Source organism: Pristiophorus japonicus, chromosome 21 (assembly GCF_044704955.1).
Source record: "Pristiophorus japonicus isolate sPriJap1 chromosome 21, sPriJap1.hap1, whole genome shotgun sequence".
Taxonomy (NCBI): Eukaryota; Metazoa; Chordata; class Chondrichthyes; family Pristiophoridae; genus Pristiophorus; species Pristiophorus japonicus.
Window position 1 is genome coordinate 14,208,381 of NC_091997.1, and position 14,176 is coordinate 14,222,556.

General features: G+C 42.0%; 1 protein-coding gene across 1 annotated transcript; it reads right to left on the reverse strand.

The window, feature by feature from the left end:
- Positions 1-2,517: 2,517 nt before the first annotated feature.
- LOC139233611 (leucine-rich repeat-containing protein 4B-like) lies at positions 2,518-5,292 on the reverse strand. Its single transcript, XM_070864016.1, has 2 exons — positions 5,233-5,292; positions 2,518-4,191 (listed from the first exon to the last, which is right to left on the reverse strand). Exon 2 carries the CDS (start codon positions 3,779-3,781, stop codon positions 2,714-2,716), a length of 1,068 nt encoding a protein of 355 aa, XP_070720117.1. The 5' UTR covers positions 3,782-4,191; positions 5,233-5,292; the 3' UTR covers positions 2,518-2,713.
- Positions 5,293-14,176: the final 8,884 nt, after the last annotated feature.

Here is a 14,176-nt window from a genome sequence, read left to right on the forward strand (position 1 = left end):
CAGAATCTTCAATAAATCTACCTTTAATGAGACAGCCAGTCTTCATTATATGCAGTGTCTTTTGTGCTACAGTCTGTGACAACTAAGCCCCATTTAATTCATGACCTGCAATAGCCATTATCTAAAGGTGAAGCAATGATCAAATAATATATGAAGATTATATATTTTTTTAACTGTTAAGAAGCTGTGGGAAGATTTCCTCTGAGCACTGTGTATAGTAACATCATAAACATGGCAGGAAGCTTACCATTTGTTTTTTGTTTACATGCCTAATTCTGTTTGTACATTCATACATATAAAGCTAATATAGGTGTAAATTCAGACATATGTTTTATGAAGCAGTCATACACATAGGTGTACATTCACATATATTTTATGAATACATTGTATGATCAAAGGTGCATTAACAAATATTTAATGAGGTCATTGTATATTTAGGTGTACAATCACAGACATTTCATGAGAGTGTTCATTCCCATGCATCTTGACTGCATGGTGGAATACATCACCACATCAAGCTGCTTGCCCTGGGAGCAATGCAAGGTCGAGGGGCTGAGGCACCTTGTTTGGCCCTGGGTTCTGGGATTAGTTAGGATGAAATGGTGGAGAGGGGTCTTTAATACCATTGATAATGTTGGTTGGGTTTGGATAATGGTCTTCCTGCTGTATATTTGTATCTGTGTGGCAGTAATTTTCAGTCAATCAAATAATAAATTGTGATTGTGGCTTTGTGCACTGTAAGCATGGATAGTCTTTTGAAGATTCACCGACATCTCGTTTGCTCTGTAGAAATCCGAGTAATATCTACACTTGGGCTGGGGTCCGTTAAGCAATAATCATTTTTGAGCTTTTTCACTGTAAATATAATGGTAATTTTTTTACTTTAAGGGCGAAATCAGAAATATAAAATCAAAATATTGTTAATTGTGCACAACATAATGAAAAGAAATATTAAAGAAAATATACTAAGATTAAAGAGTGCATGAAGGTATTATCGATGCTTAAGCAGAAAATATTTAAATCAATCATGTTGATCATTATGCTCCTTTGATCTATAACAAGTGCTTTTCCATAAAAAATTAGAAACTGAATAGTCTGGAATTTGCAACACACAAGTTGTTTCTGAGCATTGATTTCAGTAATTTTATTTTCGTTATATAAAACTCAATTGTTAGCCTTCACTTGTAAATAATGCCCATCAGAAAGACTAGCTTTATGAGTTTAAAAAAATCTCCTATTGAGGGTAAATGTTTAAGAACTAATTAACAATGCATCAATTTGATATATTTAAAAATGGTCACCAGTTTGTAAAACATGTATCGGAGTTTCACATGAAGTCATTGAAATGACCATGCTTCCAATGTCCTTGCCCCTCCCTATCTCTGTAATCTCCTCCAGTCCCACAACTCCCCCCCCCCACCCCCCGAGATGTCTGTGCTCCTCTAATTCTGCCCTCTTGAGCATCCCTGATTATAATCGCTCAACCATTGGTGGCTGTGCCTTCTGTTGCCTAGGGCCCAGGCTCTGGAATTCCCTTCCTAAACCTTTCTGCCTCTCTTTCCTCCTTCAAGATGCTCCTTAAAACCTACCCCTGTAATCAAGCTTTTCGTCACCTGCGCTAATTTCTACTTATGCGGCTCAGTGTCAAATTTTTTATCTCTTGTGATGTGCCTTGGGACGTTTCACTATGTTAAAAGTGCTATATAAATACAATGTTGTTGTTAGCAGTTGGTATGACAGTGTGAGGGAGCAGTCTTGTATCACTTTAACTTCACACCTGCTGTAATGTAACTGTGAAACCGCCTTAAAACCCAGTGGAAACTTGCTAAACTTTACAACATTTTTATGTTAGCAGTGAACTGACTCTTTGCTAACATTAGAATGTATCGGCATGTGGATACTGTTGAACAAAGCTCTGCCTGTACTTCTCGGCACCGATCCAAAGAGCTCAATTTTCCCTGCTTAGTGAGCGAGCAATGTAACTCAAGACTATTGACCACCCCCGCATTGACTAAGTAGTTACTAGTCGATATAACTGTGCCCTGATGATTTTACATTGTATATGTATTCCATCGAATCTGTTTTCGTTATTTTCGTTGTATTTTCTTCAAGTTCTCTGCACTACCCAAGACAATGGGCTCCAAGTGCTCCCGTGCCAGCGCCCAGTCTGCTTAGAGACGGCCAACGGCAGCAGATGATGCAAGTGCCAGTTTTCATTCCCTTTGTTTTTCATGGTCCGTGCGAATTGTGAGAAAGTAACGGGAAGAAAATGAGTTAAAAAATATACAGAAAAATTAACATTTACCCAATAAAATAAATAAACCATAACAGCTGGGCGGCGGGGGGGGGGCGGGGGGAGGGGGAGGGAATGCAATTTTGTTAGTACAAAATAATCCCTTCTTCATCCCAGGAAAGTCTGTCCCCTTGAAGGTCAAACAAAACTGGTCCAGCTCTTACCAAATAGAATCACAGAATGATTTATTATTAATCCTGGCAGATCATGAGATAAAAGACCGTGTGGACAATTTCTAAGAAAATATGTTATTTTCTCAGAAAGTGGGGATTACAATAAATCATGAACATTTTATTGGAAGATGATGTTTCATGGTTTTATCCGACATTGAGCCAACGCTGAAACTATTTGGCAGGAAATCGCAATGAAACTGACTTCTTTGAGCCAAAATGATTACAGTACTTCCAACAACAAAAAAAATCACTTGTCCTGGGAGTCGAAGGGCCCATCGCTGTCGTTCCAGTTCTTGCTCCTGGCTTTCTTGCGGTTTCTTTCGGCCATGACGATGGCAGCGATGACAGTGACCAGCACTGTGCCAGTTATCACCAGGACGGTAGCAGTCTCGGCAATACACAGCTGAGAGTCCACAGTCACCAGAGGCTGCCCGCTGAGCTGCCCAGGGGCTGAACAAGTGATGTTGGCATAATCATCCACATGCAAGTGTCGAACACTCAAGATCTTCCCGAACACTCTCTGAAGGTCGCAGTCACATATCCAGTGGTTGTCCGCAAGCTGCAGGTGCGTGCCTTGGGTCTGGATGTTCAAAAACGTCTTGAACTTGATGTGATTCAAATGGTTTCCATTCAGACACAAGAGGCTCAAGCTACGCAAGGAGGCAAAGGCTTCTCCTTGGATGGTTGTGATGTTATTATGTTCTAAGTGTAGAGCTTCCAGACTTTGAAGCATGACAAAGAATCCAGTTTCAATGACATTCAACCTGTTGTTTTTCAGGAACAGATGACGTAGTTTGTACAAGCCTTTGAACGCACCGGTTTCCAGGGACGTGATTCTGTTCCTGCTCAAGTCTAGTTTCTCCAAGTTCTCCAGATACTGCATGCTGTTCCAGTGTATGTATTCAATGTGATTATTCGACAGTCTCAGTTCTATCAAGTGCTGCAGGCTATCAGAAAGATCCCCGGGTAGGTGCCTTATGCGGTTTTGGTTTAGATCCAGTTTTTCCAAAAAACACAAAGCTTCAAAAGCGCCCGAGTGGATGCGTTGGATCCGATTGCGAGCCAGCAGGACTATCCGCGCAGACCACAGCCCACTAAAAGACCCGGTGGGGATCTCACTTAGGTTGTTGTATCTGAAATCCAGCATCCAGGTACCGTGAGGGACATCCCTGGGAATGGAAGTCAGAGAGCGCCTTTTACAGTCCACGAAATGGGAGGAATCATAGCAGGAGCAACGGTAGGGACACATTTTGAAGCCATCGATCTGCAGGGCGCTCACCAAGACCCCGAGGCAACTAATGACAACCGCATGCATTCTGTCTTCAATCTTCAGTACAATGAGTGGCTTTGGAAAATGAGGCTTTTATTAGGAGACTGAGAAACAAATTCCAAAAGTAGGTGGCTAATGAGTTAAGAAACTCCGCCTCATACAAATTAATGATCATTTAATGGAATGTAAACTGAGTGAACTTAACCATGTCTTGCAAAATAGTTGAGCCATTGAGATAGATTGGAGTGTAGGGTTTGTGTCATTTCCATTTTTTTGTCGGTTGTTGTCTAATTTATCCTTTTTCAAAATCTTGTTTTTTTCTTCTGGATATTCGCTTGCCTGCCTTCAACTTCTGACAACTTCACTCTTTGTCGCTATTGTTCCATCCCTTGCCGTTTGATCTTTTTGGCCGCTTCGTCAAAAGGTTCCAAAGCTACAACTTGCCCCGTCAGTCACTGTAACAGTGAGTAAAACAACACGTTACACAACGGAATGCCAAGCATTTCATCCATCGCCCATTCATTGATGGCGCAGAAAGCCGCCGCCAAATAAACAGCCAGTGGGCGAATCCTTCCCCACCACATCCTCTACTTCAGCAAAATGAATAGCTTTTCCCAGCCAGTATGTAATACAATTAAATGTGTATAATATAGTACTAAAACAGAGATAATATTTAAACTATTCAAATCACTAGGCCCGACTAGACACGGTGGCTAGTTTGGGGCACCTTTTACTTTAGGAAGGACCCTATGCAAGGACCAGGAAGAGATGGGGTGAAAAGCAACCAAAGAAACTGAGGCTCGTTTCAATAGAACAAAGATTGAGGTGTCCCAAATTAGGAGATGTTTTGACAAAATAAATTGGGATAAACGACTTCCACTAGTTAGTGAATGATAACTAAAGGGCAGAAATTTAAGATCACCACCAAAAGAACGAAGGAAATGGTTAATACATTTTTTTGTGCAGAGGGCTATTAAGACATTAAAGGGTAGAAATGCGTCTCGGGCGGTGTGCAAAATAGGTGCTATCGGATTGGCCACACGTTATACGTAGCGCCTGAGTTCAGATCAATTGACTGCGATGGAACTGCAGTATAACTGGTGGCCGATCAGATATTGCTCGAGACAAATTTCTACCCCTTAATGTTCCACCAGTAACAGTGGTGGAAGCAGAATCTTGAATAGCATTTAAAAGAGAATTTGATAAATATTTGAAAAAAGAACAATTTAAAATGATTTGGGGAAAGGCTAATGAATGGGTCTAAGTGGATAACCCTTTCACAGCATTGGTGCGGGTACACCAAGCCCAAAGGCTTCCTGTACTGTAAAATTCTCTGATTCAAGTCTGGGCGCTCTTTTGCATGTATCATTGGCCAGCTCATCAGCAAGGCGCAATAGGAATGTATCGTCCAAAATTAGACCAATTGCTGTCACTTAGAAGATTGTTTTTAAATTTATGAACTTAGCAAGAAAAAATTGATTCATGTCATTCTATACCAGTGCAATGCTACAGATAGTTTGTGGATACACTCCCGGCTTCATTGCAAGACAGTTCAGTTTCCAGAAAGAAGATGATACTGATAAGGCAAACCTCTGCAATGTGAACCTCTGACATTCCCACATGCCATTTCCTGCAGCCAACATTAATAAAAAAATTTTTTTAAAAAGGGGCAGGTTAAAACGTGAATATTTCATGCGGCATTTCTGTAGCTAGCTTCGTTTGGTTCTCCAAACTCTGCATGTGTTCTGTAAATGACAATGCTTATAATTTTGCATTTACAAGTATTTGAAAAAGGCTCAAGGCACTCACATAATTGTTTCTTGTAGTGCCAGTGACTGTTGTATAGGCAAACACTGAATCATAAAAACTCCTAGTCATTTTGATCAGCATTGATATCCAAAGTATCGACACTATCCAATATAAATATATATTATCCTTCGTGTAACACGCTGTTTCAGCTCAGTGTGATTAATTAGAAACGAATGCTTACTTTTCAATATTTTGATAACCAACCGGTCAATCCAACAAAAACACCAATACTTGAAACATACAGCTGATCAATCGTTATATATCTTCCTTTCCCATTTATCAGATTGTATTAATAAATCTTTCCGCCTCTTATTTTTCAGGGCCCATACCTGAAATACAAACATACCTGTTCTCACCACAGATGATGACTGACCCACTGTGTGTTTCCAGCATTTTTTGTGTTTAGTTCAGATTTACAGCATCTGCAGTATTTTGCTTTTTACTTGTCAATGCAACAACTGGTTAGATTAATAACACATAGGTAACTAGAGCTGAATATCTCAATACAGATATCATATATATCGGTATAAAATCAGCCTGGTTATCACTTACCACATTTTCAAAGGTGGAAGCTGCTTCAATTCTGAAGGTTCTGGCTCAGTGCTGATGGCTTTATAGAGCAGAGACTGTCACATGTGAAATTGCTTCCAATGAATTTCTGCTTTCTCCCTGACACACCCTTCTGATGTGACCACACAAAATGTTATAACTGGATACTTCTGTCTTCACACCGACAGCTCAGATTGTATTAAGATTGCTCTCATCAATTGAGATTCATTATTTAAAGGCAAGATGCTGCACAGCTACTGTTACACTAATAATAAATGGTTGGACTGAGTATTGTGTGTAATGAGCAAGTGTGACCTTAGCTCCTTTATTAAGGTTCCAGAGTGCAGGTACCTTGTGGGTGGCCTGCTTATATACTGTGCTCCCAAGGGATGCTGGGATCCCTTGGGACTCCAACAGGTAGGCTCTCTGGTGGTTAGATGTGATGCAGGTTACAACAGGTTAAAGACATAACAGCTACCATTACACAATGTTAAAAGTTGCAGTCATATTAAAAAACTAAATTTTCTAAAGACCACTGTCATTTACCAGTGCACAGGTACAGGGAAGATTTGAAAAAGATTACTGAGTTTTCAGTCCAGTTCTTTTGGCACACGCTCCTCTGGATGTGGATCCTGTAGACAAACTGGTGCAGGAAAAAGTTCATGCATAAAACTTACCTCAGCTGATTGTAATTTTCTTCCATGACGTTCCCTCAGTTGTTAGTACTGGAGATGTCTCCCCAATTGGAGTTCAAAACACAGTTGAGTGGAAAGTTAATTTAGGCAAGTTTATTCTTAAAAAGCTCTCCTGGCCAAGCACTGAGTAGTGTGTCTGTTTGTGACACATTTTGTAATACTGATCAAGACACAGGGGTTCAATTCTTTCATTACCAATTTTAGTGAAAAAGTATAAGCAGGTACAACATGATAAACCATCACAGTCTACTCACATCTACTTCTTTGCTAAAAATAATAAAGGAGAGGATTTTTTACATTGGACTCTCTCATACCTTGGCAGGCCAGATACAGCATTGATTAGATATAGGGTGAAGACTGCTCCATAATACCCAACTTTCTGCCTTATCCACATTCCCACTTTTTTAGTGCCAGACTATGAGAAGTTTTATTCTATCAGTTTGTGCGAGCTTGGAATGAGATCAAGTCTGTTCCAGTTTATTTCTTTAGAATCTTTGCAACTGACAGAGAAGGGTAAATTTAATCTCTTATATCTGTAGTTGATTCAACCCTGCTTCGGATGTGAAAGGATATTTGATATTGTGCCACCCAATCACCCAAGTAGTATTTTCCAGTACTACAATAAAATGGTTTAAAAGCATTGAGCACAAGAAAGGAATAACTTGCATTCACATAGCACCTCAGCACATCTCAAAGCACTTCACAGCCAATGAAGTACCAATGAAGTGTAGCTGCTGTTGCAATGAAGACAATCGCAGCAGTCAATTTGCACACGGTGAGGTCCACAAACAGCAATGAGATAAATAACCAAATAATCTGTTTTAGTAGTGTTATTTGAAGGATAAATGTTGGCCAAGACACCAGAGGAATTCCCCTGCTCTTCTTCCACTAGTTTCATGGGATCTTTTACATCCACCTGAGAGGGCAGGTGACGGCCTCGGTTTAATGTCTGATCTGAAAGATGGCACCTCCAACAGTGCAGCACCCCCTCAGTACTGCACTGAAGTGTCAGCCTAGATTATGTGTTCAAGTCTCTGGAGTGGGGGTTGAACCCACAATCTGCTAACTCAGAGCAGAGAATGCCATCACTGAAGCAAAGCTGACACTGGGAGTTTGTTTGTATAATGGAATGTTGTTAAAATGAACTTGAGATGAAAATGGGATTGGGCCATTTTTTGAGTGGCCTTCAGTGGTCCCTTTTAGGACTGGTGATTAGACCATTCAATGCTAGTACATATGAGCAGAACATGTGCAACGCTCGCTCTGCCCACTTGTACCTCAGAAGTGCAAATCAGGGCCATAGGACCCCAATTTGTAAATTAAAAATACAGAGAGAAAGTGGGGATTGAGATCAGGAGACAGTGAGTGGGCTTGCCCATAAGGTGGTTGCTGTGGCAAGTGTCAGTAATTGGAAATTGTTGCAGTAGAGTAACGTCCATCTGAAACAAAAGCCTATTTGTGACAGATGAAATGTTGCTCCACAAGTAATATGCAATACATGGTGTGAAATGTTGTGATTTCCCGAGCGTGACATCTGAATCTTGGCCATGCCATCAAGGGCAACAGGAAAGACCAGATGCTTCTCTATGGAAAACGAAGGAGGGGGGGAAAAATCCAAATGGTGCATCATGTAGACGTGAGATTAACTGCAGCACTGCCCGGCCAACTTCTCATATGTGACACCTGGAAACCTAAAAATGAAAGAAGTACAGTACATCTTAATTAGAGTGAAAAATTGAGAAGCATAACTTCCAGATTAGTGGGACAACAATCATAACAATTATTTATATAGTGCCTTTTATGTAGTAAAATGTCCCAAGGTGCTTCACAGGATTATTATAAGACAGAAACTTTGACACAAGATGAAATTAGGGCAGATGATCAAAAGCTTGGTCAAAGAGGTAGGTTTTAAGAAGCATTTTAAAGGAGATGAGAGAGGTGGAGAGACGGAGAGGTTTAGGGAGGGAATTCCAGAGCTTAGGGCCTAGGCAACAGAAGGCACAATTGCATAAATAGTATTGAAGAGGCAAAAGGAACACAATAGATTCCATTATTGTCACTTTCAAATATCATGTCAATATCTTCTCAGAGAAACATGTTTAATTGCAATCAATAAATTAAAAAAAGTAAACTCCTTTGCACATTGACAGCTACTGTACATTACACTGGCTGTGAGCCTGCCAGCACTTGCATCTGAGCAATGACCACAAGATCTCAAGATTGACAGTAAATGGAACACCTTGGGTAAAGGAAAAGACAGCAGGTACAACCTGACAAATAAAAAAGTTATATTATCAAGTTGGAACCCACAGAGAAGAACTAGGACAAAGAAAGAACAAAGAAGCTGGGAAGGGATGATACATAAATGGCAATAAGTGAGATCTGCTTATAAACAATTTATATTGTGTACAGTAGAGAGCATCAGTTCCAATTGTCACAGGACAGGAGAGTGGAGAGCGCCAGTTCAATCAATTGCAGGACAGAAGTTGGATCAACAGTCTTTGGAATGATTGCTTCTCATTCCGCCTTTTGATCGACCGGAGAATTGATTTAATGAGACAGCGAGATTTAACTTTTCAATTATTCAAGTTCTAATTTTAAATTTACTTATAATTAATCTATATATTAATCAATTTTGTTTTAATATCATTGGTCTTGATTATACTGATTTTACTATTGTAGAATTCCTATTGTAGTATTCCCTATTTTCACTTCCTTCTCCCGCTTTTTACTTTCTCTTTATCCCTCCCTGACAAGTCTCTCCTGTCATCATGCTGCCTTTCATCTCTCCTCTCCCGGAAACTCTGTCCTCTCAAATTCCTACCCCAATCCTTCATTACTGTTCGACTTTCCTACTCTCCTGCCATCGTCCCAGGCTCGACTCCCTTTTAGACAAGCTTGCAGCTTCCCTCTGTGCCTCTCTTAGCATCCTCTGAAGGGTTCACTGTGGCAGTCGTCACTGCCTCCACACGAGCAGCAACCCCAACTGTCCCATCCTACTCTCTCACCGACCTTACCACCCAGTTTGCCCGGGAGGGGGGGCTAACCTTGCCAATCTCCTCTCCGTCCAACTCATTCCTCCAAGCGCTGATCCTGTGGATGCTGGCAGTGGATCAGCCATCACAGACCCTCTCCAGATCTCCTTGTAGAATGTCAGTTCACTTGCGAACAATACCCTTGCCATCCATGACCTTATTGTGGATGATTGCACCAACATCATGGCCCTGACGTTAAAACTTGGCTGAGGGATGATGCACATTACCTTTAAACGAAGCCTCCCCACCTGGCTATACCTTCCAACACTTGCCCCGCCCAGCCCGCCATGGTGGCGGTATGGTTCTCATCACCAAATCATACCTTGGTCTGCTCCCCTACTCCTCCGACACTTTCTCCTCCTTTGAAAATCTCACCTTATTCCACCCCTCTCATTTAAAATTCTCATTCTCTACCGCCCACCCAAGTATGATAAAAATGTTAGCATGGATATATTCTCACTGCTTTCCTCCCTCAGCCTCTGCACCGAGTGATTCTCATACTCGGTGATTTCAACCTCCATCTCAATTCATCACGCTCTCTCTCCTCGGTGTTCACTACCCTCCTGTCCTCCCTTCATCTCTCCCTCCATGTGACTTCTTATACCCATATTCATGGTCTCCCCCTTGACCTTGGCATCTCTCGTGGCCTCGCTATTCCTATCATGTCAATTACAGATAAGGTCAACTCTGACCATTTCCTTGTATCGCTCACCACCCACATCCCACTTCCCCAATCCAAACCTACATCTTTCTGCATCCGTCTCTGGAAAAACTCTCTCCAAACTCTCTTACAACTGCACATCAACTCCAAATTGTCCAACCTTCTGTGGTGTCCCTGCACCGTACTACAAACTCACACGAGGCATGTACTGCAGACACAGTCACTACGTGACCTTCCTTTATTCCCAGGACCAAGGAGTGCTGACCTCTTTTATACCTGGAAACCCAGGTGAGGAGTGTCTCCCACAAGTGTGGTCAGGGTGTGCATTTCTAGGGTATAAGTACAGTGTACAGGAGTTGCATGAAGGTTACAGTAACATGAAGATTACCGTTGCATGATGATTACATACATGACACCTTCGGCCCTCCTTTCACCATGATATTTCTGCAGCCACCGTTCTGTTCAACCACACCCTCACTACCACCTTTGATGCCCTAGTCCCTATTAAAACCATTACTCCCTCTCACCCTGGCCATTCCCACAGTCCTTATCTTCACTCCCTCAAGTCCAAGGGGCGCAGACTTGAACGAATGAGACGGACAACTGGTTTAGCCATTCACCGCCAGATCTGGCTCGACCACATAAAGCATTATCGGGTCCTACTCTTGTCTGAAAAACTGCTCACTATTCCAGGATCATTCTGGAATGCAAAGTTAACACCCGGCTACTATTCTCTACAACTAACGGTCTTCTTAAACCCCTCTCCTCTGTCTCCACCAGACTCACCTCCAACAAGTGTGAGGAGCCCATGGATTTCTTTGTCTCAAACATTGAGACCATCTGATCAGCTGCATCTGTGAGTTCCCTTCCTTCCCCTAGTCCACCGGGCCAAACTTCCTCTGAGGCTCCCCCATGCCCCAGCCCTAAACTCGCATAGTTCTCTAGTTTCTCTTTGATCTCCCCTCTTGATCTCTCCAAGCTCATAAGAACATAAGAAATAGGAGCAGGAGTAGGCCATACGGCCCCTCGAGCCTGCTCCGCCATTCAAGATCATGGCTGATCTGATCATGGACTCAGCTCCACTTCCCTGCCTGCTCCCCATATCCCCTTATCATTTAAGAAACTATTTCTGTCTTAAATTTATTCAATGTCCCAGCTTCCACAGCTCTCTGAGGCAGTGAATTCCACAGATTTACAACACTCAGAGAAGTAATTTCTCCTTATCTCAGTTTCTTCCATGAGATCCACTTCCTGCTCCCTTGACCCTATTCCCACTAAACTGCTGACCACCCAACTTCCTTTTTTGGCTCCCATGTTAGCCGACATTGTTAACGGTTCTCTCTCCTCTGGTACTGTCCCCCTCTCCGTCAAATCTGCGGTCATCACCCCTCTCAAAAAAACAACCCTTGTCCCCACTGTGCATGCTAGCTACCGCCCCATCTCCAACCTCCCTTTCCTCTCCAAAGTCCTTGAATGTGGTGTTGCCTCCAAAATCCGTGCTCATCTTTCCCAGAACTCCAGTTTGAATTCCTTCAATCTGATTTCTGCCCTTGACACAGTACCACAATGGCTCTCATAAAAGTCACAAATAACATCCTTTGTGACTGTGACAAAGGTAAGCTATCCCTCCTCATCCTCCTGGACCTGTCTGCAGCCTTTGATACAGTTTACCACTCCATCATCCTCCTCCAATGCCAATGATGGCTCCACCATCATCCAGCTGCATGGGACTGAACACGCCTGGTTCCATTCTTATCTATCTAATCGTAGCCAGAAAATCTCCTGCAATGGCTTCTCTTCCCATTCCTGCATTGCTACCTTTGGTGTCCACCAAGGATCTATCCTTGGCCCCCTCCTATTTCTCAACTATATGCTGCCCCTTGGCAATATCATCTGGAAACACGGAGTCAATTTCCACATGTGCGCTAACGACACCCAGCGCTACCTCTTCACCACTTCTCTCAATCCCTCCATGGTCTCTAAATTGTCCGACATCCAGTACTGGATTAGCAGAAATTTTCTCCAATTAAATATTGGGAAGACCGTTGTCTTTTGTCCCCGCCACAAACTCCTTTCCCTAGCCACTGACTCCATCCCACTTCCTAGCATCTATCCCTGAGGCTAAACCATTGACCCTGAAATGAGCTTCCAGCCACATATCCACGGCATAACTAAAACCGTCTTTTTCCACCTCCATAACATTGCCCGCCACTGGCCATGCCTCAGCTCATGTGCTGCTGAAACCCTCACCCATGACTTTATTAACTCCAGACTTGACTACTCCAATGCACCCCTGGTTGGCCTCCCACATTCTACACTACATAAACGTGAGGTCATACAAAACTCGGCAGCCCGTGTCCTAACTCGCACCAAGTCCCGCTCACCCATCACCCCAGTGCTTGCTGACCTATATTGGCTCCCGGTTAAGCAACGCCTCAATTTCAAAATTCTCATCCTTGTTTACAAATCCCTCCATGGCTTCGCCCCTCCCTATCTCTGTAATCTCTTTCAGCCTCACAACCCCCCAAGCTTTTGGTTATCTGCCATAATTTCTTCTTATGTGACTCAGTGTCAAATTTATCTGTTTTGTTTTATAACACTGCTGTGAAGCGCCTTGGGACGTTTTGCTACGTTAAAGGCGCTATATAAATAAAAGTTGTTGTTGTTATATAATTCAGCAAAATTCTTAACCTTGGTTCTTAGTTAATAACAAAAATTAAATACAAAGTTCCTTCCCTACTGTTCTATCTTTACATTCAGCACAGCAGGAAACTCAGAACCAATTGAACCTGGTACAGGAAATTTGAACCCATTTACCCTTCTGTATGATCACAAGGTTACCCTAGACAGCTATAAACAGATTGCTTTCCTACTTCCATCAAATTGAAACATAATATGGATGTATCCCTGCTAATACCAACTAATGCCTTTGTCCTCCAGGTCTCAATATTGAACAATTAAAGAGTTATGTAGTGCATTGTGAGTTGAGACTATTTTCTCATTTGACATTTAAAATTAGACTCCGAATTCAAATTATGCCAATTAAAAAACATAACAGCAGTAAAGTTGTTGAATTTTTCCACCAAAAGATTCCAAGTATTCTTGATGAACCATTCCAACACAAACAAGGGTCGAAATTACTATTGGTGATGTTACCGTAAGAACATTTCACACTTTATCATATTCCATTCTGTGATTTTTACAGATGTGTTAACTCATTTCAGATAGAAATAGGAGGTGGGTGGGGTGGATTGACCCAGCCACCTCCACGGAGGTGTGTGGGGTTGCTGACCCATCCACCTCCATGGCACGAACCTGGTATTGCAGTACTTCCAGGAACGGTGCAGTGGCTCTCGGCCTTTTGGCTAAGAGCATTGGCGCAGAGTGATCCTTGATGTGTGCAAGGTGACCTCTGGCATTTGTGATTTGACAAAGAATTGGAAAGATTGGCTACGAATACAAAAAAAAACAGTCAATGCTTCTTTTAAAATAATTTGTTAAATTCTCAACTGAACAATCCCCAACAGTAATTTTGCCCCTGTATTGTGCATGGAATTTCCCTCTAAATTACTGCAAGTTCTACTGATCAGTTTACTGTATTTTTCAATATTTCATTGCTGATTATGACCTGATAAACAACGGTTAAATGGTTAATGTTTCAACTATTGCAAATTTTTGCATCTATCTTCTG